Below are 25,108 nucleotides of genomic sequence, written 5' to 3'. Positions count from 1 at the left end.
TCATAAATCTATTTGTATAAGACCAGAATGTACCAAGGCGTTGATTTCAGAGCTCTAAAATAGTGTGACTGTTTGTCAATCTCATTTGGTTGTTTTTGGAGACTTCAGGTTCTGCTGACTCGGCAGAAATAAAATGCTGAGTCAGTGGATGCTGGTGCACTGCACAAAAGTGTCTGTGAGACTGAACAGAACAGCTGACACTTCGGCAGTCTAAACGTAAAGCCGAGGTTTGGGGGGGTGTCACATTATTTACATTATGAAGAAGCCACCACTGTCGTTCAGTCAGCTGCCTTGCATCCTTTGAGCATGAAGAGCAATATTTCATCATTTCCCCCCTCAATATCCAACAAAACCAGAACCACAAATTATGAAAAACTATCTTTATTCTAGATTTTCATGTAATGATTTCAATATACAGTCTGAAGGAACATTTCAGGAAACAAATACTGTTCAGAGGAACATAATCTGATATGCATACAAACAAAAGGACAGTTTAGAAAATGTGAGGAGGCTGTTAATGTTTCTAAGCAACACAAGGATGGAAAAAAAATAACCTCCTATAGCCTAATGCTCTTCACAAGGCTTTATTATTAAGGTCTGAACGTTACACGTATGTGGTAGGGTTAAAAAAAAAGAGAATAAAATGTTATTTTGAATAAAATAAAAAAAGGTCTATCTACAGTTCTGTAAACCAAGACCATTTAAAAATACTTATTTAGAAAAATAAAAACCTCAGCTAATATAGTAATTGTACTTTCCATGCTAACCCCACTTCCTCAAGATTTTCTGTACAGGTTTGCTGTGTTTTATGAGCGTTAACTACGCTGACACGCTGGGAAAACTTTCAATGTTTCCTTTTTAGAGAGGAAATATCCATCGAGTCAGAATGGATACCAACTGCATGTATATGTATGCAGTTTATGCAACTTTCATCATTAGCTTTACAGCTGCCTTCTGCAACATGCCCCCTTCTGCAAAGATGAAAACATGAAAATATAAAAGATTTCTTTGTAAGAAAAAAAAAAGAAGAAACAGCTGTGATCTTTCTTATCAACATCAAATAAAAAAGTGACACTTTAAGCTAAAAAACCCCCCAAAAACTAAAAAAACGTTCACAACATCCCTCCAACCCACGCCAAACCAAACCAAATATGAAAAAAAAAACAAAAGAATAGATGGCATGTACCTTTCCTTTCCTGGCCAAACTGATCGGAGCCGTACAATGTCAATAAAACCGGAAAACGTAGCATATTAGGAAAGGAAAAATGAAGTTCAGGCAGTCCGTTTCAACACACACATGAACCATTTTAAACCCAGTTAAACCTAAGTTTAAAACCCTGAAAACTTATTTTTCCCAGCAACACATTCCCTGCGCGTGCAAAACTTGAATCAAATCTGATCACCGCTGAAGATTTTTTTTTTGTTTGTTTGGATGTGGAGTAAAAATGAGCAAAATCCCTGGAGAAAAATGTCAGTGGAGATTTAGCATCTAGTAAGCAATGTCATATGATAAAAAAAAAAAAAATCTCCAGAAGCTGCGATACAGTTACCCACCGTCTCACAAAAAAACTCATCTATGCTTTTTTAGACCGTTTCAATTCAGCTCGGTTGATCACAGGTGTTTTGAAACTTTGATCAAAATACCAAAGCTTCATATTATTGTCATGTTTGGACAAACACTTAAACGGGATCTTATTGCTTAAAACAACACATTTTCCCACTGAAGCTAAAATAATTTAATACTATTAAAATACCAAAAAATCTGGTATATTCCACCAAGTAGAGACTCCTCGGCTCTCCTCCAGGTAAAATGGTAACATTGCGTTAATTCAAAATGAACCCGTTTAATCGGAAGAATTCAAGGTCCAAATCAAACTTATCCATCTCATTTTCCGCAAGTAAATGTTGGAAATGACAATTTTTCTTTATTTGCAGTTTGGGAGAAATTTCTCCTCTTTATTCTGGGGGGAAACGGTGGCGACGACGGAAGGAGTTCGCCCTGCGATCGGGCGATAATCACATCGTGAAGACAAAACATTCCTGCGATCAGAGACTTATTTGCCATCACTTGCCAGCCAATGAGTAATCAAGATTAAAGCAGCTGAAGAATCAGAATTTAAAAAGGCATCACAGGATGGAGGAACAAGGTGGTTAAAAGAACCCAAGTGTGTTCATTTTACTGAAATGTGTAAAACTAGGGAAACTGAACATTTAGTTTTATGTTGGGGAATGTTGGGGGAATCTGGTGCTTGAAGCTCACTGCATAGACGGGCTTCAAGCTGCTGACGCTGCAGAGTCACACAGCCAAGTATGTAGTTTTTAGGGAACAAAACCATAAATCTTTGCGTAAAACTGCATTTGAATCATAACTGAAACCTAGTTTTTTAAAGTATATTTTTCCCAACATTAAAATAGCAATACTAGAATGGGATAATAATTTTTAAGAGTCTGGTCTCTTTTTAAAAAAATTAAAATCAAGTACCACAGCTTTAACTAGAATGACCACAGCGTTACTAGGCAGACTGAGGAATACTGTACACACACCGCCTGCATGTTTTCTTCGATTACTGATGCTGAGAACTCTGCATATGTGACAATAAAAACATCCTAAAAACACCTTCATACACTGAAGAACTTCACATATTGGCACCTTAAAAAAAAAAAAAAAAATCCCTTCACTCCCAGCGAGTCTGTTCTACTTTTCTCATCAACATCCCCGATAGTGTAATACAATGTTCAAATTTCATCTTCCAAACACCAAACTAAAATGAAATGGTGCAGGTCAGCCTGCTTGTTGTGACGCAGCTATAAAAGGTCGTTTGCCATGTGGAGAGTTACATAACCACTACAGTATGTCAGGGCTCCTACAGAGACTACAGTACTATGTCCTCAACTCCCCACTGAACCTGATGCACACTGAGGTCCTGAGGTTTAGGAAAACCGATCCCTGCTGCCCGTGGGGAAGATACAGTTCTTCATGCATGAGTTAGAAAACAAGCTAAACGGATTAAAAAGCTGAACGTTGTTCCCAAACAGCAGAAAAATGTCTGTTTTCAACACAGACGATTTTCCCGCGCATTCCCTGTTAGCTTGTCTCGTGGTTAGAGGTATAGTATAACAACCGTATTTGCAGGATTACAGCGTAAACATTATTTGGTTATAAAAATACGTTAAAAACTAGCGTTTCATGAAATGATTGCTCAGGGTGGCTTTTTTTTTTTTTCTTCTTTCCGTTTCGTGAGTCGAGCATGCGTGCTATTTTCTGACAGACGTGAGTGATCTCTTCCTCCTAATGGTTCTTTGAATTTATATATATATTTTTTTTAGAAATCTCCCGAGTATGTGTGTGTGTGAGTGTTTGCGTGTTCGTGTGCATCGATTGACATCGACAGTAAATGTAAGTACACACAAACGCACACAGGAGGCGTTTCTCTTTCCCGTCTCGAGATCACCATTCGACTCTGTAAAGAAACGCAAGGCGACGGGGAACGGGAACATGGCTCAACTCTGCAGGGTGTTTTATTACTCCTCCTCCTCGTCGTCATCCTCGTCGTGGCAGTGAGTGATCTCCTGGGGCGTCTGGGGGAACAGGTTGGGAGGCTTGATCTCGCTGAAGGAGCGGGTCAGGTGGTTGCGTTTGCACTCCAGGTCCTTGCAGTCGTTGCACTGGGTGCGGTTACGCGTGGCCAGCGGCGACTCCACGTCGATGTCCACGTGGGCGTGCTCAACCGTTGACTCGTGAGGCATCTGAGGGACATCGAGCAAATATTTAGTGGAGAAACAAGCCAATTACGTTTAGCCGGTGTTTAAAGTCCAGCGTTCAATCGCGGTTTCAATACAAATATTTATTTATCTATTGATTCCCAACATCTCAGTTGTTCTGTATCACTTCAAGAGCTGCTATTTTTCTTATTCTTCTTATAGTATTAAAAATACATTTTATGTCTTGAAAAATTTCTCACATACACTTTGTACACCTGACCGGCCTAAGAAAAAAAACACAAATTTAACAAAAAAGAAAAACAAAATCCCCCAATTTCAATGACTAACATTTAAAATATAAACCCACTCTTATTTAAATTTTACAGATCAATAATAACAATAATAATAATTAGAACAAAACTATTCATCACATTGATCAAATCTGTTTGTTTTAAGTTAATTGACCTTCTTGCTCAAATTAAGCACTTAAATTCTACACAGAGATCAAAACAAAATCCTTATACGAGTAGAAACACAAACTTTCAGCTTCTATTGGAGCTTAAACTCCACAAGCCGAGTTGAAGGTTTTGCATCAGCACCAGTGAAGTGAAGCGTTGACCTGGAGTGTGACCTTAAAGTTCTGTCTCCCTCCGGTTGGAGTCAAACACTCACCAGCACGTGCGCGGCTCTGAACAGGTAGCTGAAGGGGTAGTACAGCAGGTTGATGAAGGAGGCGGCGTACAGGTCGGCGTAACGCATCACCTGGGAGGCGAACAGAGTCTGTCTGGAGCCGCTGCGGAAAAGGCTCCCCATCATGCCGTAGCACATGTCCATGTCGTGCGTGACTTTCTGAAAGGAGGAAAAGGGTGAGAAGAAACGCCGCTTTTATTCTGAATCGGCGAAAACGGCCAAACTGAAACAGTCTGAGGAGCCGTTGGGAGGCGGCGGATGCTGTAAAAACTCTCCAGCTGGTGTTAAAAGCTTGGGAACAAAGGTGGCGCAGTGATTAAAAACAGCAACACAGGCTGTACCTTGACTCTTCTCTGAATAGTGCTGATGTCAGGCCTCTCGTTGCTGCTGCTGTCCAGATGTCTGAGGAAAGACGAGGAGAAAGACGATGAGTTCAGGGCGAGGGGCCGGGGGTCTGGGGCGGAAACGCATATCAGTTCACTGAAATGTAGGAAGTCAAAGAGGCGGTGTAACAGCGGGCTATAAATACCCATGGCGGGTTATAAATACGGCCAGTAAATGTGGTTATCAGGTGGCCTGCGTGGGCCGACCCCTTAACACTTCACCCTTTTGACCCCGTTGTTCTCTCAGCGTGCATGCCTTCACACGGCCTGCAGAGAGCAAAGTGCAGCAGAGCCGGCGGCGGGGGCGGCGGGGGCGGCCGGGGCGGGAGGGCAGGGGGTATGTTCGAGACAGGAAGTGGACGAAAAGAGGGCCAAAGGGGAACAGCTCTTACTTGTAAAGCTCTGCCAAGAAAACGTCCAGGCTTTGAAGTTCCTCGAATAGCGCTGCGAAACACAAAGGGAAAAGCAAAGTGTCAGTGATGAGGATGTGGACCTGTAGATTTAACCCTTCGATGCGTCTCTAATAACGTCACATGAAACATCCCCTGCAAACAAAAATGTGTTCTTAAATAAAAAACATAAATAAAAAATAAAATCCTTTTTTTTTTTAAAAACTAGAATCAGAGCTAAACAGGGAGACAAAAATATTAATGATATCCAAGTAAAAACATTTACTAAAACAATATCAAGTGTTTAGAACATTTTAAGCAAAATACAGTGACAAAAATTACTATACTGTAAATATTTGTAAATAGTTTTCATTTTTTAATGTACAAAGACTAGTCCCAATCAAATGAATCAAATAATAAACCGTTTTAACCTCTAACCTGCTAAGTTGTTGCCATGATGTGACTCTAGATTACTATCTGAAACAACATGTATGATTTATGGTCAACACACTTAATGGTAAAACATTATTAAAACCAGCATCAATTCGATCATCAACTATCAAAGTATTTTAAAACTTTGACCCTTAAACAGACTGCATTTTTTTCTACATAAAATTCTGGTTTGTAATTCTTTATTTATGTTAAAATACATTTCAAACATTATGTATGTTTAAATATTGCAACCTGGTAAATGCAATGCAAACACAGAGCTGGTGAAGGTCTGTGACCAAAACGTTTCATTGTTAAAGGTTTTTAAGTTTAATAGTGTGCGACAGTTTCTCCCTTATTTTTAGACAGATTTATATTAAAAAATAGTTTGGTATTATTTGGTCATTTTCAGTCTTGGTTGAATTAAATTTAAAAAATGATGCAAAACCTTCCAGCTTGACATAATCAACTTTTACTTAGCTTTATTGGTTTTATAGTTTTTTGGATTAAAGTATATTCAGATTGAATCACTAATTTGTTTTTTTGTAGAAAAAGAAGAAATTGTAGCGGACACCTTCTGGCTCTTTGAGGTTGTCTAGGAATTTTGACTCAGGCCTGATTCTGTCTTATTTTGAAGTTCTCATGGCACCAAAAGATAAAATTCAAACAGTGTTTCTTTCTTACAACTCTTGTCGGTCCAAACGTGCAGCTCCTGGGCCAGCTCAGGAATCACCAGGAACGTTCTCCAGCCCTGACGCTTCTTAGACTTGAGGATGTCTCCGAAGATATGGTCCCCGATGTACAAAATGTCCTTCCCTTTGGCCCCCAGCAGGTCACACACGATGTCCGAGGAACCTTAGGGTAATAACATGTTAATTAATTACACCTCCGGCCCTTTAATGCTAAAAATAAGACGTAATAAGCAGTAACACTGAAAAATTGAAGACGTGCTCGTCTCACCTCCTGAGTACACTATGCCGTGCTGCAGAGGTCCGGTGTAGGTTCCAATCTTTAGACGTCCTGTGGTCTGGATTGAAGACGCAAATTAAAATGGCCCAAGTAAAGATCTTCATCAGACTAAACACATCTGTATTTTTAAAGTTAACGATTGCATCGATTTCCTTCGCATTCGGACGCAAATTGCATTAACTGTTATCGCTTTGCATGTATTTAGAGGAAACCTGCTTTCAAAAATGACAAGTTGTCCAAACGCTGAGGACGATATGACGTGGTCACAGAGTCGGAATCTGCATCCTGCTTCGTGTCCGCTCACCGTGTCGACCTGTCGGAGAACGGTTCCCTCCCCGAAGAAGACGGGCTTCCTGGCGTCCACCAGGATCAGGTCGAAGTAGGACTGCCAGGGCTTGTGAGCGGTGCCGGGCTGTGGAGGGTGGAAACCCAAACAAACCACATGAGTTACCAAAAAACTTACAGTAAAGTGACACGTTTTTCACTCTCTACCTGCAATTTCAGCGAAATTGATCTTACCTTGGGGCCGTGTGGAAAGTCAAACAGGTAAGTCATAATTTTCTGTGAGTAAAAAGTGTTTGGATGTAAATCAGCTGTATCAAAAACTGAATAACAACTAACTAGACAACAAAAAAGTCCCTAAAAGCATTTCTGTTGTTTTCGTCTAAACAGTTAGCCGTCTGCACTCACGTGCGTGTATTTGTAGTCGCTGTTGGTAGCCAGGAAAATCTTGGCCACTTCATTCATCCGGCTCAGGAGAAGTGGGAGCTTCCCCTGATGGGAACAGAGAGGAGAGGAAAAAGGAAAAAAAAGCTTTAAGCATCTTCACAAAGAATGTGACACAATGTGTGTGGCTCTCATAGCAGAGGACACCTGCTGCATGCAAAGTACTCACATCTCTCACTACGTACTTCTCCAGGTTTTCCACAGTTTTCTCCTTCAGCGTTCCCTGAAAAAACAAAGAAAGACGTATAACACAACATGTTCTGGCTTGCTGAAAGTTTTCGGCGGGGGGGGGGGGGTCCACACCATAATGTTACTTAAATCAATGGTTGCATGAACTTTACCTTGAAGTGAACCCAGTCCACCGCGTCCCGAACGTCCTGGAACATGCTCTTGTAGGACATGAAGAGGTCGCCGTCCTTGAAGCCCGTTTCACAGCTAGGGGAGGAGGGGGAAAGAGAGACACGCGCACAGCCGTCGGACAGGCCATATCTTTACAGAGGGTCTTTAAAAACATGACATTTGTTTCTTTTTGTTTGCTTTTAAATGGGATAGCCTTCCCTTGTTGGAGGGTCCCCAGCCAAACAGGAAAGCATTCTCCCCCTAAAAGACCAACAACCAGGTTTCAGAGGACAAAGGACATGCAGCCATTCCAGATTACATTCTCAAAAGAAATTAAAAATCAATTACAGGCCATTAATCCTCCTTTACAGAAGTGCTAAAAAGATTATGGAAGATTATTTCATTTTATGTGGATAGTTAGTGAGATTTCCTTTTACTGCTATTAATCTGACAAGGATCCATGCGTCTACTATCTGGTATTAATTCTGTAATTCTATTAAAAATAAACAGGTCTGACTGAAGTCCCATGAGGAAACCATTTAATAAGAATTAGCTGACATTAGCCTTTAGGACACCACGACGCTCCCATGCTTTGGGCCATTTGCTCTCGCCCCTGTGTGGCTTGCAAATGTCTTTGTGTCAACATGCAGAACTCAGAAACTTGTTGTTGCACGACATGTAACCTGGCAGAGATGTTCTTACCTTGTGTATCGGTCACAGTTGGAGAAGAAATCCACAAGACAAGCAAAAAGGTAGGTTTCTTTGAAAAGAATAAAATAAAATAAAATTAAGTCAGTCAGACTTTTACTTGGGTGTAAATTTTCTGGAGCAGTCGCCACCAACTTTACCTGGGAGGTTGAAGAGTGTGTTAAGGATATAAAAGCGCTCTGTGTCGTCCCTCTGGATAAACTTGTTGGGGTATCGTTCACGGATATCAGGACTGAGAGAGAAAAAACAAAGAGAGAGACAGCGAGAGAGAGAAAAGAAAAATATATTTACGTATTTATATATATATATATATATATATATATATATATTTTTTTTTTTTTTTTCTGAGATGCAGAAAGGAAACCTGCTTACCCTCGGAGGAAGTTAAACCCGTGGACACAAACCAGGATGTTGCCATAAGCATCAACCTTCAGTAGGTTTCCATACATGGTATCAAACACAAGGCCTCTGAAGAGGAAGGGGAAACAAAAGCCAAAAACTTTACTTTATTGGGACTTTTTGTGACAGACAATCAGCAAGTAAATTAATAATTGTGATGCGGCAGGGAAATGACACGAATGGAAAAAAATGCTACAACAGAAAATATGAAAAATGCAGCGTGCACTTATAGTCAGCCCCCTTTGATCAGACACCCACACACATTGATACAGTTGTGGCGGAGTTCAAAGCAGAGTTAAATTGCAAAAGAAGATCACAAGCTTTGGAAATTTCACAGAGTTCTGCTGCAAAATGAAGAGAGAAAATTATCCTGAATACAAATAGAGCTTCTCTGGGAGGAGGTTCACCTTCCTGCAGGACAAACACGCAGCCAGAGCTATAATTTACATCAAAGCATATTCATCTATTAGAACGGCCCAGTCAAAGTCCAGACCTAACTCCAACTGAGAATATGTAGTGGGACTTGAGCAATGCTTTACTTAACATCTCATTTTACAGTTTAACAGGAACCGTTCAGTATTTAAGGAAAAAGGGGATGAATGGGTTGGCCATCAGTGTCAGAACAGCTCTTGGTGTGTCCAGTTTGGTCTGACCTGGTGGGAAACGAAGGATCGTAGACGAAGCTGAGCAGCTCCTGGGGATAACCAATGGACACCAGCCTCTCCACCGTCAGTTCAAAGCCCAACGACTCGTACTCAGGTGACTTGTAGACTAAATATCAAAACACACAAATATTTACTTTAACACATTTTAATAGATTTACAGTACTGCAAATCTATTAACTATTAAATCTATTAACGGATTTAACAGAAGCAGAGCAGGTTTGTGTTTAATCTATTGGCAAATTTTTTTTATTTTGTTGATGTTTGACATTTAGTGTTCAAATTCTGAAGCTACGAACTGAAACTTTGATACTAATAGTCTTTTTAATGTCTCATCGTGTTTCCCTAAGTGATTAATTCAACAAAAGTTATTTAGCTTTCTGGCTAAAAAAAAACTAAACAATTTGTCTGATTGAGATTTGGACTGAAAACATATGATCTATGCCAGGTGTGTCAAACTCCAGTCCTCGAGGGCCGCTGTCCTGCAGTTTTTAGATGTGCCACAGGTACAAAACACTGGAATGAAATGACTTAATTACCTCCTCCTTGTGTAGATCAGTTCTCCAGAGCCTTAATGACCTAATTATCTAAAAGTTGTAGGACAGTGGCCCTCCAAGCCTGGAGTTTGACACCTGTGATCTATGCTATTTAAACCAAGAATGCTGTAGTACCAATGCTACACCAGTAGGTGGCGAGAGAATACTGTCAAGACAAGCTTGAAAATTAAAAGAAGATACTGAGCATGGCTAAGGCTGTGCTAGGCTAAAGAAGCTCCCAAAACAATTGTAGCTTGTTTAGCTTGCAGGAGGCCTCTGCTTCTCATACGTATCGTTTAACTGATTAATAATTGGATGGCAAACCGTGCCTCATACGATATATATATTTTATTTTATTTATTTATTTATTTTTTTACAGATTATGAACCAAGTGAAGCTAACACTATGTCAACTAAGGAGTTCTGGGTTGGTTTTTATTTAATCCTAAATTCAAACTGTATATATTTTTGTACAGTTTGGGCCTAATGACTGCTCTGAGTATGTTGTTCTTTCAGCATATTGACTTTTTTTTGTTGCCTACTCTAGTTAACAATTAATCGATTACTAAATTAGTTGACAATTCCGTCAATAATTGATTCATCACGATTAATCATTTCAGTCCTGATACAATGTTTCCAATTTTAACTTATGCCCAAAAGACAGAGTCTAATATCATTATTCTGTTGACATGTTTTCACTCTCTAGCGGATCCTCCCCCTCTAGACGGCCACTCTCCATTTTCCGCCAGCTCGAACATACAGCGCACAGCTCCGTAAAGAAAGCTGATCAAGTGTGAAAATAATAAAACCTTAACATTTCATCCGCAGTTCATAAGAGCTCTGTGGAGACTGATGAGGCTCTTCCTCGTCATCGCCTGTACTCAGTATTTACACCATACTCTGGAAATATAAACATAGGCTGATGCTAAGAAAAGGCTGGCACAAGATTAAAATGCTTTCTTAGGCTGGGGGGGAAAAAATAGGAATATGTCAGATGTTATAAATACGCAAGAAAGAATGTTCTCTGTGTTGTCGGCCTCCCAGTGGGGCGCAGGGAGGACCCAGGGGAGCTGAACTGGTTGATGATTCTTAAGGGGACAGTAAACAACGGAGCAAACAGGAAAACATCTGCAGTGTTCTGTAAAAAACACACAGCCGCAAGCTAAAAAATGATTTGGGCTGAAGAAAACTAGCTAATTTTTGGATTAAGTAAAACTCTCCGTAAGAACAAGCCTGCTCCTGCATTATAATCATGCACTGTGCTGCAGCTCAGCGCCCCCCTCCTCTCCTCTGTTTTTCTCACAGTAAACTGAGGGTTTGGGCTCACTGCCCAGAGCTGCTGCTAACATCCCAATCCACTCCTTTTTGCTCACTTGTCGTAATCCTCTTGAAAGTCTGAGGAATAAAGCAAAATACGAAACAACTGAAAAAAAATCTAAAAAGAAAACAAAAAAACATCTATTTTGAGAGTTGTTTCCCCTCGATCACCTTTGCCATCATCACTCTCTGTATTTAGTTCAGTGGTTTCACTGAGTGTGCTCGTTCCCTCACATAAGTACAATCAGTACTGGCTGAATGAAAGGCCAATCAGGCTGGCCATCTATCATAACTATGTTTTGTTTTTTTAAATTTGAAAACTTGAAATATAATTACACACCTCCATAAGTCAAATGAAACACATACTCCCAACAGGCTAGGTTCAAACTCAAATAACTTCAAAAGGCATTTAAATCCCTTTGCATTATAATCAATGCAATGCAGTCAATGCAGACTATTGAGTAAATGTTTTCTGCAATGTTTTGAAGAAATACGAGGTTTTTTTTTTTAGCCTGCTCTGCGGCGTCAGAAAGGTCCTGGTTAAGTGATTCTCCAAAGAAAAGTAGGACCAAAATTCCTCAACAGTGACGTAGAAAGACTTGTTGGCATTAATCGGAATCCGTTTATTAGGATCAGGAGAAAACTACTTTTCTTACATTGAGACAGGTTGTTTTGGATTGCTTTCCCCTTTAATAAAAATGATTTTTATTGAGTTATTTATTTTATTTTATAAAACGTGACAATATAAAGTCATTAAAAAAAAAAGGGAAATCTGTAAAAGGACACTTTTCCATGGCACTGTTGGTTTGGTCACTTGGCAGCTGTGGAGGACGCTGGAGGGCTGACTGAATAAAAGATGCGTTAGCTCCAGCTTTGCGCGTTAATATTCAGGCTATCATTAGTGCAAATAACTTTTTTTCTTAGTAACTAATAAAAAACATGCCTTTCTTTAAAACTTCTCACAGCAACACAGCATCTTTTCACAAGTAACTAAAGTCACTTGATGCCATTTCAGACAGTCAGCGTGATGGGAGAGAATTATTGAGCAGCTTTTCTTACAGCCTCATTCACATCTATGTCGACAGAAAGTTTCTGATTTTTCTACAACGAAGGATCCACCAAAAAACAACAAAATAATCAGATTGGAAGTTCCTGGTTGCATAATTTGGGTGCCGCCCGTTATTATATTACTGTTTCTTGTTGAGTGCTTGACAGTGTAGCATTTCTGCTCTCCTGAGGTCCTTGCTAACCAGGTGTAGCTCACATTTCTTCTGCTGTCATTTGATACACACAAACAGAACCTGCTCAGAGCCACAGAGAGACATGACTTCATCTTCACAAATATGTCCGATCACATCCTTGATCAGATTATTGCCTGATAATTATAGTCCCACTGCTCCCATTGCTGAGCGGTGTGTCGTCTCCCCGGGGTCTCGTAGGCCCAGCTCAGGCCCGAATGTAACGCACACCCCTTCACCCAGAAGGTAAACAACCCGCATCGCTCTTCAAACACACCATCTAATCCAAGCCTCCCAAACGGGGACACAGTGACTGAACCATGTCACATAACCGTCTATATTAAGGAGCTAACAATGTGCGTCTTAATTTATCTGTTTCCATCAGTGTGCAAATGAAAGCCTTGGTTTTAGAATCAGGACACGGTGAGGCCCACTGTGGAAAAATACGAAGACTCTGGCACCGCCTCGGGGGCCGAGATTAAGCCCAAAGTCTGCTGGAAAACTAGGACAAAACTGATAGCATCTCAATGCAATCTCGGTCTAAACAGGCTGGTGCAACTGGTGCAGGGACGTGCTCCCGTTAGTAGCAGCAGCACAGATAAAGCAAGGTTGACCTGTCTAATATTGATTTACCTTAGAAAATGTTACCAAATATGTGATGTTTGAGGGGTGTTCCCTTAAGAGTTCGCCGAGGTTCCAATTTTTCATAAGGTTAAGCAAATTTGTCAGAATAAAAAAGTTTTACGCAAGATATACAAAAAATGCTCTGATAATGTTTATATAAAACATATAGGATGTTACAAAAAAATTCTTTTTTTTTAATTAGTAAATAAATACATAAATAATAATAATAAAAAAATACAGATTTCAATAGTTGAACCTGGAATGTTTAGTTTTGGTTAATTTAAATATTAAACATTGGCATAAAAACTGGAAAATCTATACAGGCAATTATCAAAGTGATCTTAATAATAGATAAGCACACTTTAAAAAGCACAAAAATCTAATTAGTTCAATCTTTTACATAATGAGGTCAAATATCCACATTCACACTGATCACTAAACCCAGTGACAAATTGAATATTTGGAATATTTATCTTTAAACTGAAATGTTAAATTAAGAAAATCTCCATAAGAAGTTATATTTCTTAGTTTAGATATAAGATAAGCGACAATTAGGAGGATCCTAATCCAATCCAGCAATTTATATCTGATGATGAGGACCTGGTTCTTCTACATTTTTTACAGTTTTACACTTATACAGACTGCATTTCTATTTTAATGTAATTTTCCATATTTGACTCAAAAAGCATTTACCTTGTAAATCTTTATGCAGTAGCAATGTGTGATCTCCATGTTCCACAGATCTTTAAATAATACTGAACTTGGCTTCTGATTGCGCAGTTTGGTAAAGGGCCGTCTCACTGGTCCTTCTGCAGCTGATCCAACTTTAATGAGTTTTCACTTCATAAGCTGTTAGTTAGGAGTTAGATCACAACATTGTTCTGCTTGTAAAACCAAAATAAAAATACTTTTAGCTGCTTCAAATCTTTGTGTGGCCCTGGGTATGCAGAACGATGGTTTTGATGTCTTTCCCCTCTATTACAGGGTATTTGCAAGTTTCACCAACTCAAATGTAAGACTTTTGAAGCCTGTAATGAAGACCTATATCTTCACAGAAATGTATGAACTTTGTTCAGCCAACTGCCAATAAATGACATTGAATAAATAACATACATTATGCATGTTATGTACCTCCCTGCTAGTTAGGTATTTAAACCTAGCTAGCAGAGGTATGCTAGCAGTGAGTTACTGGTAGCATCAACCAGAGTCACATGCAATGAGGATGTCTCATTGTCTAAAAATGTCTAAAAGAAAATAAATAAAAAATGGAATATGCGATTAAATAGTCCAGTTCAGACAAAATTTAAGACCTGTGATCAATGTATTCTAGACTTTTTAAATATGTGGGCAACCTGTAATAAATTAAATAATTTGAAAACTCTTTTTGTTTTCTACGGTTATTTTTGTCTGATATCAAAACATGATTGAAGATCTGAAACATTTAAGCGTGATAGAAAAGAAAAGATGGAATAAATCTGGAAGGGGGCAAATGCTTTTTACAGCACTACATTCAATAAACGCCAAAAAAGAAGCCATTACATCAGAACTGTTTGGAGTGCAAATCATAAACATCTTTCTGTCTCTTTAAACAACATTGTTTATGCGCGTCACAAATGTGAACAGTTCCTAAAAAAAGCCAGTTGCCGTCATCCGGTGGCGATGTTAGGCAGCAGCTATTCAGTGAAACTGATGAGGCACTTAAGTGATGAAAACTGTCCAAAGATACACGATAGCCGCACTTCTAGCAAACATTAACACTTGGTAACAAGCCCCCCATAAACTGAGCCATGTCAACAGCTGAGCATCTGGAAAATATCCTGCTATCCAAACGTGGCGAGGGCCTCCAGAGCCTCACAGGAACCGCGAGTGAATCCCTACCTCAGGGGAGCCACCGCTGCTGAGCCCCACAAACAAATGTGACCCGCTTTTCAAAGGCGGTGAGCATTTATTTTTAGACGTGTGGAGTCCAAAAAACTGGAGCGAAGTCAGAGAACGACAAGGTAGGGCACACAGAGAAACGCTTGGCCCATAAGATATTCACACAACTTACTCTAACTAACCTGTTCTGATCCTCGGCATATTGGAAATGTAATACGTCACCAGGATCTGGAGCTGAGGGGACGTTCATTAAGTCAACCAAACTGTCTAGAGTCTATCTTATCTTTTTATTTATTTTCAAAGGACAAGCTTTAAAATAAATCCAAAAATATAAAGTTAAACAAGACTAAAAATAAAACTTGATACAGAGGAGGTTTTTACTTCTAAGTATTAAGTGCAATTTCTTCATAGTTGATCAGATTGTTTTTTTATCTCTGCTTTTGCAAACGGAAATGAGTCGCGTCAATGAATATTTAACTTACCTGCTAAAGTGTAATCCATATCAAAACCAAAGCACTTGATTTTCTCCATTGCCAAGCTTCTATTGACGAAGATTCTGAAGAAATAAATGAACAAAATGGTGGAAACATGTAAGTTACATTGCTACGATTAACAAATGGACAGTTAGAAAATATAAAAACTCTACAAGAAAGCTGCATTTTCTTACATCAATTTTCCAATGTCACAAGTGTAAATGAAGCAGTGAAACAAAATCTGAGCGTCTTTAACGATACAAGTTAAAATATTTACCCTGTGTCTGCATATTTTGATAAATGACGGATAAATAACCACATCTGTCATATGATTTTATTTTATCAATTTCTTCTGCTACCAATATAAAATTAAATTCTATTTCCATTGATTGTTTATATTAGATTTAAAATCACTATAACAGACCTCTTAATGTTAGACTGCACAGTTATTTATTGGCATTTTACTGTAATGTAGGTGTACTTTATAGAAACTTCTATAAGTCATTAAAAGTCAAAAAGGATTTTGCTCCTGAAAATAAAAAAGTGACTAATATTGCAAAAGTATGAAAAACGTATCAGAATAGCTGTTCTTGGAACGCTGTAATGCTCTCTAGCACATGGAGCAGAGAGCATCTTGGCAACAGTTGGTCTATAAATTTAACATCATCATCAACTTTTAAACTACAGAAACTCGAGAAAGTCATAAATCATGTGAAATCCAGGAAAAATGGACGAAATTGCATTTCCTTATAAATATAAATAATAAAGAGTAATTGAAAAAAAATTGCTGAAATCATCTTTCAAATGTGGGAACACAATGTTTACGTAGCCATGTTTACGTAACCATGCCGACACAGAGGAACCACACCGCCAACCTAAGGGCAATAGACCCCCTCTCTCTTCAACAGCTCTGATTTAGCTGAATATACAACAGAAAACCAAACAAATCAAAAGTTCAATCTGCCAGAAATGAGACTTAATCCAGTTATAGAGACAAACAGAAATCAGTCGCTGATATAAAGATTTTTTTCATAACCTCAAAGCTGACTCGGTGCTTATGTGATTCCCAGTCAGAATCACATAATCCTGTTGAAAATCCAAGAATCCGTTGTGAAATACCTGGCAGCAGATCCGTAGTGAACAAGCTCCCATTTAGAGTTTAGTCCAAGACACGACTGGCAGTGCATTCTGAGTGAAATAAACATTAGTTTGCCTCTGCGTTGGTCTGATCCGCTCCAGCTGCACGGTGAAGCTCTGGCACCCTGAACAATAAACACCCGCTAGGCCCCCTCCCTCACTCTTTGCTTTCTTGTCATTCAGAAATTTTCTGACTTGTTGCAAAACTGATTGTGGCCCTTCCGCGTCATTCTCTGTTGTTGTCAGTCGGGGGAGGTGGGGTTGTTGTTGAGCAGTGCGATGATGTTTGTTTGCCCCTCAAAGACATCTAGAATAATCCCAAGTCAGGTAGGATCATGAGAGCCGGCGCCCCGAGCGACAGCTGCTCATTTTCCTCAGGTGAGGCTCAGAACACACACAGATAAGCTTCAGATCAATCACCTTCTGGACTCATTTATTATTCACACTCCAAACTGTCGGAAGACTTTGACAAACATCCAGCAAAATGTTTCCCAGGCGATAACGTCACCTGTAGCTCAAACAGATGTACTCTAGTTTACATGTGAGAGTTAACGCAGCATTTATTCTTTATTCTCTGACATTTCTGCTTTTTGCAGACTTAATTTTTGGAAAATCTGGATTTTAAAGTAATAATAATAAAGAACCCTATCACAAGATTAACTTGTAGCTATTACATAGAGACAAACCAATCAGGCCTTTTCTGCCCAATACCAATTTCTGGCTTTTATTTTTGTACTTCTGACCTGTCCTTCCATTTCTGACCGATCCTATTTTTTGTTCTTTTTATGAAAGGCTACAAACATCCATCCATCCATCCATTTTCTAACACCCTTGTCCCTTAGTGGGGTCGGGAGGTGCTGGTGCCTATGTCCAGCTAACGTTCCGGGCGAGAGGCAGGGGTCACCCTGGACAGGTCACCAGTCTGTCGCAGGGCTACAAACAGAAAACAGAAAAAACAAAGTGCCACAAGCTCTTTGTCAGATGTACTAGTTTTGAATCTAGCAGAAGATAAAGGGATTTTAAGATTGTCGCCATTTTTTGATCTGGAAAGAGCTGAACCAGCAGTCGACCTGTTTATCACACTGAATGGAATAAAAAAGTCACGACCAGAGATTTTTTCATAACAAAGAATTTTGCCAAAGACTGTTTAACCCTGCTTAAAACTTCTAGTCAAAACATAAACAAGAGGGGAAAAAAATACTGAATACAATGTTTGCTTAGATTTTAAGTTTAAGCTAAAAAGTTGAAACCTGATATATTTAACGATGGATTTCACCGTCCATTTAAGCAACAACATATACAAATGTTATTACCTGATTATTACGAGGTAAAATCTTTAGCATTTACTTCACTACTTTAGTATTTACTGCTCAACAATCAGAGAGTAGTGTGCTACTTTATTTTTAACGTTTCTGAGCGCTGTAGGGGTTATAAGTCACTTTGAGCCAAGGATTTCAATCTAAATCTTTCCTATTTTTATGCGGATGACATCTAATATGCAACCTTTAGCTGGAGGGCGGTGGGAGGCAATGAACGGCCATAAAGGATAATCTGTGCTCCTCCTGAGCTCGTCTATATTGAAAATGGGTGTGGGCGACTTGATTACTGTAGTCAGCCTCGACTTTAGTCTTGCTGACAACAGCGTACAAACATCTCCGACGGGCCGTGAATACAAGAGAAGCCCTTAATTACTTTAGCTGTAGATGGAAGCAGCTGTGGGACGCCCTGCCAGATTCTTTCCACTCCTCTCTAATCTCACGCAGTCGGCGATTGGACTCTGGGAGTTTTATCTGTGCGGGTCAAAGTCATCCGTCCGTTGTGATGTGATCTCCGGGGGCGCTCTGTGTGACAAACAATCCCATTTACATAAACGTTTCAACTGATCAGGAACTTCTTATGCAAATGCATCGTATAAATCAGCAGGTAATTGTTGTCCCGCACAGCACCTGTGGCTCTTTTGCATGCACGGGCATCTGATGGGAGGGGTCGTGGACTGAGCGACCTTTGCCCCGACAGGACACACAGACCCAACAGATAAGTGACAGTTTTATAAACCCTCTGAGCACGGGATATGATATGATGGCAGGGAGGAACAACGGCGCCCATTGTCCCCTAACCCTCCGAGTTAAACATTGAACAGCCACTCACAGTAAAATACTGTAACCATGAATGGATGTTTCCTCACTACAGGCCGAGATCCCTCCACCCCATCATCAGCAGACAGACACAGAGCGAAGACTATCAGAGGCAACAGCGATTGGACAAAATAAAGGACAGAGCAATGCATTTGAATTCACTGCCAGTCGCAACAAGACATATTTGCTGACCGACAGCAAAGTTTTGATTCATGCATTAATTTCCTGGAGCCCAATAGTCTGATGACATTTGCCACCAGGCAGCAAGAAAAGCTGCACAGAGCCAAACAACCGCCCTTAAGAAATACGTGACTGAATATGCGATCAAAGCTGGCAATAACCCAGTTTGTTAGACAGAAACTCTGCACAGTGGCTGAGTTCTCAGACCACAAGAGCACGTTTCTATATAATTTTTTTTTTTAGCTTGAGAGCATGTATTTGAGTGTCTTGAGTCAGAACCAACTTAAAAACTCTGAAAGCACACTTCGGTTTGGGCTCGTAGCATTTAAAAACACTTCATCCAGTGAGCAGCGCAGACTTGTTACTTCTCCATGTCAGGAATTTTATCAAGCCGACAATCCTTCACCAGCCTTTTAAGTCAGACTTCTAGTTTTGCTGCCTCAACTGCATGACGGAAGCAACTGCATGTGGTTTTCTATATGCTAATGAATGCGCTAGAAACAAAAAAAAACATGGTGCCATTTCAAAATGGGCAATCGATGAGCAAACGTTGTGAAGGTTAGCTTCTAAAAATGAAAAGAAACCATTCAGAAATTAATTTTCTAACCAGCCAGAGTCAAATTGCAGAATGCAAACACAAACTCCTCATATTTGACCTTTTACACACATTTAGTTACTTCTACTACTTTGAAATGCCTTCACTGTCAGGGGTGGACCGATTGCAGCGTTCTAGATAATCACCGATCTTTAAAAAGCCTGACGTGGCGATTACAATTTTGGATGACACCAACTTTTTTCTTTGGAAATTTGCTACATTGCGTCAGTGGAGAGTATTGCTAACTCCGCACGTGCAGATCCGGTGAGCGGTTCTGTAAGCCAGTCTGCTCTCACGGCAAAGCAAAAGAGGACTTTGGTTGACGTTTGCGTCGGTAGATAAAATCAATTTCTCATGCAAGTATCGGCCGATCGCCAGTCTCCCAAAATTAAGGAAATTGCGACAGATTTATCGGCGCACCCCAATTCACCATAACATCAGTTATGGTCAAATTAAATCTTTCAAGATGGGTTTCTACGAAACTGAAGCTGTTCTGATCAAAATCTGCCATCCAGGTCAAAGTATTTCCTACATGAACAAGTATAAAATAATCCCTAAAAAAAACCACGTCACTTTACAGATTGTTTATTTTATTCCTTAGATGGTTACGTGAAACGCTGATGGTGTGAATCTCCATCCAGCAACAGGAAGATCTCATCTACAACAGAAATTTATTTCAATTCTCTCTGAAGTCTAAACAAGGTGGTGGGGAATAAGTAGAAGAATTGTATTTTTCTGGTGGCTTGCGAACGCACCACGGCCTGGTGATGTCTTCTGCCTGCTGGAAGCTGCCAACTCTGATCGCAGCCGAGCTCTGGCTCAGACAGACAGGAAGAAAAGGGCACAAAAAAGAATCCATTAAGATGTTGTGGTCAACCAATCTGAACCAGGCTTTATCGACCCGATCCAATTAGGCAGGTAACAGGTCTTGTGCACCATCAGCATTGTATTTTTTGGTCCAGTGTTTCCATGTGAATTCTGGTAAAAAAAAAAAAATGTATTGTTTCCTGCACAAATATGCAGGGGAGACTTTTCACTTTCACCGTTTTATTTTAGTTGAGTGTGATCCAGAGAGAGGAACCACAAAGACATCCAAAGACCCCGTCAGCGCCACGGCCCACCAGTCTGGGGAGCCTTTCCCAGAATAAACAGCAGGTTGTGTGAGATTCCCCATTTCTGAACTGAGAAACCGGCTGGGCAGTGATCCAAATGAGGTTCTGTGAGTAAACCATTTCAACCAGAAGAAGAAAACCCATGCTTCTGCTCTGGTTCAGGTTCTGGTCTGAAAAGGACTCAGATTTTCCTTCTCTGATTCACTTCCAGTTCTTTTCTTCTCCCAGGTGTTTTTTTTTTTATAAATTCAAAAATACTGTTGGATATCTTACTCAAAATTAGGCCACCAGTTCTTTCTGTAAACATCAGACACCAAAAACCTAAAAAGGTTAAGTCTTTAAACTATTTAATAAAGTGTTTGAAAGGATTGGTGTTATTACTAATAAGTTAATTCTGTATCTTATTACTGACATGCTGCAATAATAATTCACTGATAATTTAAGCATTAATATGGTTAATTCTTAGATAAAAATATAACACAAACGTTCCAATTATCCCTTGTTTAAAACGTGCGCCAACACATCCGCTCAGTAAAGAGGGATTCAATCTTCAAGACATTTATTCCACATATATTAAGACTGGTTAGCTTTATTCATGAGACAAAACAATAAAATTGTTTAATGTAGCCCAAAAATTGGCTTTTCTAACAGTTTTGTGAAACATGATAATAGATACAGAGGAATCTCAATCTCAGGATTACATAATATAAATGTGCAAAGTCAGTCTTATCCATCACAAGCTGACAGCGCCAGAGTTCTTATCATGCTTGTCATTCTACCTGGCTGTGCTCCAGGTCATTCATAGATGAGCTCCTTACCTGTGGTAGGGCTCCCTCCTGTACTTCTTCATGGTAACGCCGTCCATATTGGCTGGCAGGTCTGCATAGTTTTGCAATCTGTCACTCCATGAAGTCATCATCTTTTAAATGTGTCAGTGTCTGGAAAAAACAAGAAAGTAGGTGGGGAAAGGTTATGAAAGAACTGAATGTATGTCTGACTCATAATCACTGTTTTATAACTGAAGTAAAGCATTAATCTAATGTTTTCAAACTGCTAGCATCTGTCTCTACGGTATCTACATGCACACTTATGATTGTGGCCCATCTGTTCTACATTTTGTTCTGTCTGATAAAGACTTTATTTACGTCATTTAGCATTTTCTGGCCCAATTGTTCTGTCCATATTTTTCCTGTGAAACATTCCGTATGACGTCTAACTAAATGAAAAGTGCTCCATGAAAATAAGCAAGTACTGCTTAAGTACTGCTACTGCAGCTGGAACAGTATAACATGCTGCTAATTACTTAGATTAGATAGCATTTATTGTCATTGAACAGAATTCAATGATTACTTCTGAGGTAATCAATAAAATGTAATTATTGCTATTAAGACACAAACAAAAAATATTGGATGAAATAACAGTGATGCACTGATTACTGTTTTCCTGACCAATACTGATATTTTTTTAAGTCCAATCTGCTAAATCTAATTTATTATTTGAAGGACTGTTAAAATGCTTGAGAAATTGTACAAAAAAAAAATGTTATTAAAGATTTTAGTTTTGAATCTAACAAAACTACGGTAATATGATTTCAAGATTATCCATATGTATGCATCAAAGCATATCTCTCTATCCGTTGTCTGATTTTCATTAACTGTTTTAATCATTTTAAAGGGATTCTTAGTTTTGAGGCATTTCATCAACAGAAAAAAGTAAATCAGATTTTTCACTATGTGACCTGCAGATCGGAGACAATCGACAGAAAACTAGCTAATGCTAACCCTTTTCCGATGAAATGGTGCATCCCTAATAAGCAATTTTTTAAAAAACAACAAATTTGGTCATATCAAAGCTGTAGTATGTAACTTTCATTTTTACTTTTTAAGTGTTTTTTAGATATTAGTTAAAACTATTACCATGTAGTGACAGTATAACATGAGATAGATAATCTGTGAAAATATCGAGCTCCTATTGCCGTCTGAGGAAATGCATTGCTCCCGGTCAAAAACAACCAATAAGAGCCAGGAAGAGCGTCTTAGTGCTGTCAATCAAACTCGTGAACACGCTGCTAAATGTAATGGCAGAAAAACAGACCAGCAAGTGTGTTACATCTCTCAGAAACAGAAAATAATAATAATTCTGAACAGCAAAACTTGTCTTTCATCATGTAAGAAAGGGAAAACTCTAGCAGGCTTCTTGTAGCCAGCTGATTAGCAGTGTGCAGATACAAGCTGCTTCACTCCATCAATGAAAACTCCGACAGCTTGTCTGACTGCATGACGAAAGAGTGAAGAATGAGGAAAAGGGCAGGACATGGGAGATAAACCTGTTCATCTCAAACATCCTTCGTCATTACATTTCAAACTAAATATTGATTTTTAGAAAATTGTTCAGGCTGAATAGATTTTTTTTTTTAAAAACCAGTCTGGTGAATTTGCTGACTTTGTTAGCTGTAATTACCAGTACTGTGTTTGTGCTCCCCTTGCTGACACTGTTTCTCCTTCAGCTGAATACTGCAGGAAAGGAGGAGAAGAGGTAGCTTCTTCTTCTTCTTCTTTCTTTCTTTTTTTTTACTTTAAATGGAAGCAAGAATAGAAGCGAGTTTTAAGACCTGTCAACGACCCCTGTTGATTAAAACTCTCACTGCAAAGCTTGTACCATAGTCCAATGTCTGCACCTATTCCTCTATGTGGTGGAGATAACAGACAGAGACCTTCCTCGGTTACTTTTTATGCTCGTGTTGTTTAGCTAATGTCTATGTGACAGCTTGATTTGACTGACTTTGCCAGATAAGTCAGCTCTTCTCAGTGATTTTCCCCAACTCTATGTTCGAGTTGTTTCGTCGTCTCCGTGGCTGGATGAGCTTCAGCTGAAAACTATCTGCTCAAAACTACAGCCGCAAAGAACACCTTGTTCGCAGCGCTTCCAAACATCTCATTACATTGGCTAACAACCGTCGGCTGTTTTTCTTTTTCTTTTCTTTTTTCCTCTTTTGACTGACAAAGACTGAAAGGACAACAGGAAGCAGAGGTTCAAATAACTATATCGCACTATCTCCCCTTGATGAAACACAAAGAAGACGGTCTAAGCAGATTTCTCCTACAACTGACGTGGTTCAGCACTCACCTCCGAGTTCCTGGATAAAAATCGATGGGCCGTCCGTTGGTCTGAGCATGCGCGGTGCGCTGTGTCAAAGTAGAGGTGTTTTCTTTCGGAGCTGCTAAGACTCTGACAGTGGCGAGCTGGAGGCGCAGCGGCGGTGGAAACTCAGCTAGAAAGCCAGGCAGATCAGTGTCCGAGCTCGGCTAGCTCTCAGCAGTCTCCGGGAGATGCCAGCTGTTGTTATGAGGCGGTCAGAGGGAGGCGCTTGTTTGTGCCTGTCACAAAGAGGCGGACCCATCTGCCGTCGTGGCGGAGACACGTGACTGCGTCACAAGAGGCTTTCAGCAAGAAGGGTATAAACGTTTTCTTTATTAAAAAAAAAAAGAAATAAATAAGGAAAACTATGGAACACATTTCATTCTGGGTTGTAGTTTATACTAAATTGTAGAAGGCAGAAAAAGTCATGTAAGATAGTAAACCGCCATTATTTTACTAGTATATCTAAAAAATATTGTGTAAAAGTGAAATATTTCCTGCCAGTCGTCTCAGAAAGTGAAATGAGTGTATTATCTAGAATCCTCCCACAAAAAGCGATATAATACCAACATTTGTTTCTTGTAATTTTTATGATTACAAGAAACAGATAATCATAATAAAAAAAAAAAATTGTGTCTCAGAAAATTCAAATACTTTAAAAAAGTTAATTAAAACCAAGGAAACAGAGCACATCATCCTAGTTCTGAAGTCTTTACACTGGCTCCCTGTCGCTCATAAAATAGTCTTGAAAATACTGTTTTTTTTAATAAATCACTGATACTAAAATGCATTAAAGATCTGCTGTTGTTGTATCAACCTATCAGATCACTCAGGTCTTCTGGTTCTGATCTGCTCTGCATCCCCAGAACCAGAACCAATCGTGGATGAGCAGCAGTCAGCTTCTATGCACCACAAATCTGGACCAAACTTCCAGAAAACTGCAAAACAGCTGAAACACTGAGTCACTTTAACTAAAAACCTACCTGTTTAGAGTTGGTTTTTAAACCACAATAAATGAAACACTGACCTACATTTTGATGTGGAACGATGGCACAGAGCAAAAAGCAGCGTTAACCGGTTTACTGTGTGGTGTATTTTATGACTTTGAATTTCTGTGTTTTTATGATGTAAAACTTGTCTTGTTGCTGAAATGCGCTACGCAAATAAGCTTGACTGATTGAATGATTAATGGAAACTTGCTGTGTCACACCCTAGTCAACCTATAAAAGTTTCTTAAGCCTTTAAACGGTCTGTCCAGTCTGTCCAGAAGACAGTCATCAGTTGAAACTCAAACAGTTTCATTAAAATCACAGATGTATTTGAAGCTTCTGACTCTGTTTGTTTAGCTGT

The 25,108-nt window shown here is 39.4% G+C and overlaps 1 protein-coding gene across 3 annotated transcripts; it reads right to left on the bottom strand.

Moving 5' to 3' along the window:
- Positions 1 to 365: 365 nt before the first annotated feature.
- On the bottom strand, positions 366 to 23,985 carry nt5c2b (5'-nucleotidase, cytosolic IIb). 3 transcript variants are annotated; one of them, XM_032561882.1, is made up of 18 exons: positions 23,747 to 23,985; positions 21,439 to 21,558; positions 15,471 to 15,544; positions 9,388 to 9,505; positions 8,708 to 8,803; positions 8,476 to 8,567; positions 8,330 to 8,387; positions 7,630 to 7,723; positions 7,458 to 7,511; positions 7,253 to 7,336; positions 7,082 to 7,123; positions 6,867 to 6,974; positions 6,554 to 6,620; positions 6,278 to 6,448; positions 5,168 to 5,219; positions 4,734 to 4,794; positions 4,375 to 4,551; positions 366 to 3,747 (listed from the first exon to the last, which is right to left on the bottom strand). In XM_032561882.1, the coding sequence occupies exons 2-18, from the start codon at positions 21,537 to 21,539 to the stop codon at positions 3,523 to 3,525; spliced, it is 1,674 nt and encodes a 557-aa protein (XP_032417773.1). In that variant the 5' UTR covers positions 21,540 to 21,558; positions 23,747 to 23,985; the 3' UTR covers positions 366 to 3,522. The 3 variants fall into 3 exon arrangements, with proteins under 3 accessions (XP_032417773.1, XP_032417775.1, XP_032417774.1); XM_032561884.1 differs by lacking the exon at positions 23,747 to 23,985 and adding an exon at positions 23,402 to 23,734; XM_032561883.1 differs by lacking the exon at positions 23,747 to 23,985 and adding an exon at positions 23,081 to 23,387.
- Positions 23,986 to 25,108: the final 1,123 nt, after the last annotated feature.

The sequence above is a fragment of the Xiphophorus hellerii genome, chromosome 5, assembly GCF_003331165.1.
Source record: "Xiphophorus hellerii strain 12219 chromosome 5, Xiphophorus_hellerii-4.1, whole genome shotgun sequence".
Classification (NCBI taxonomy): Eukaryota; Metazoa; Chordata; class Actinopteri; order Cyprinodontiformes; family Poeciliidae; genus Xiphophorus; species Xiphophorus hellerii.
Note: the sequence above shows the minus strand (reverse complement) of the source record. Positions and strands in the feature narration are given on the sequence as shown.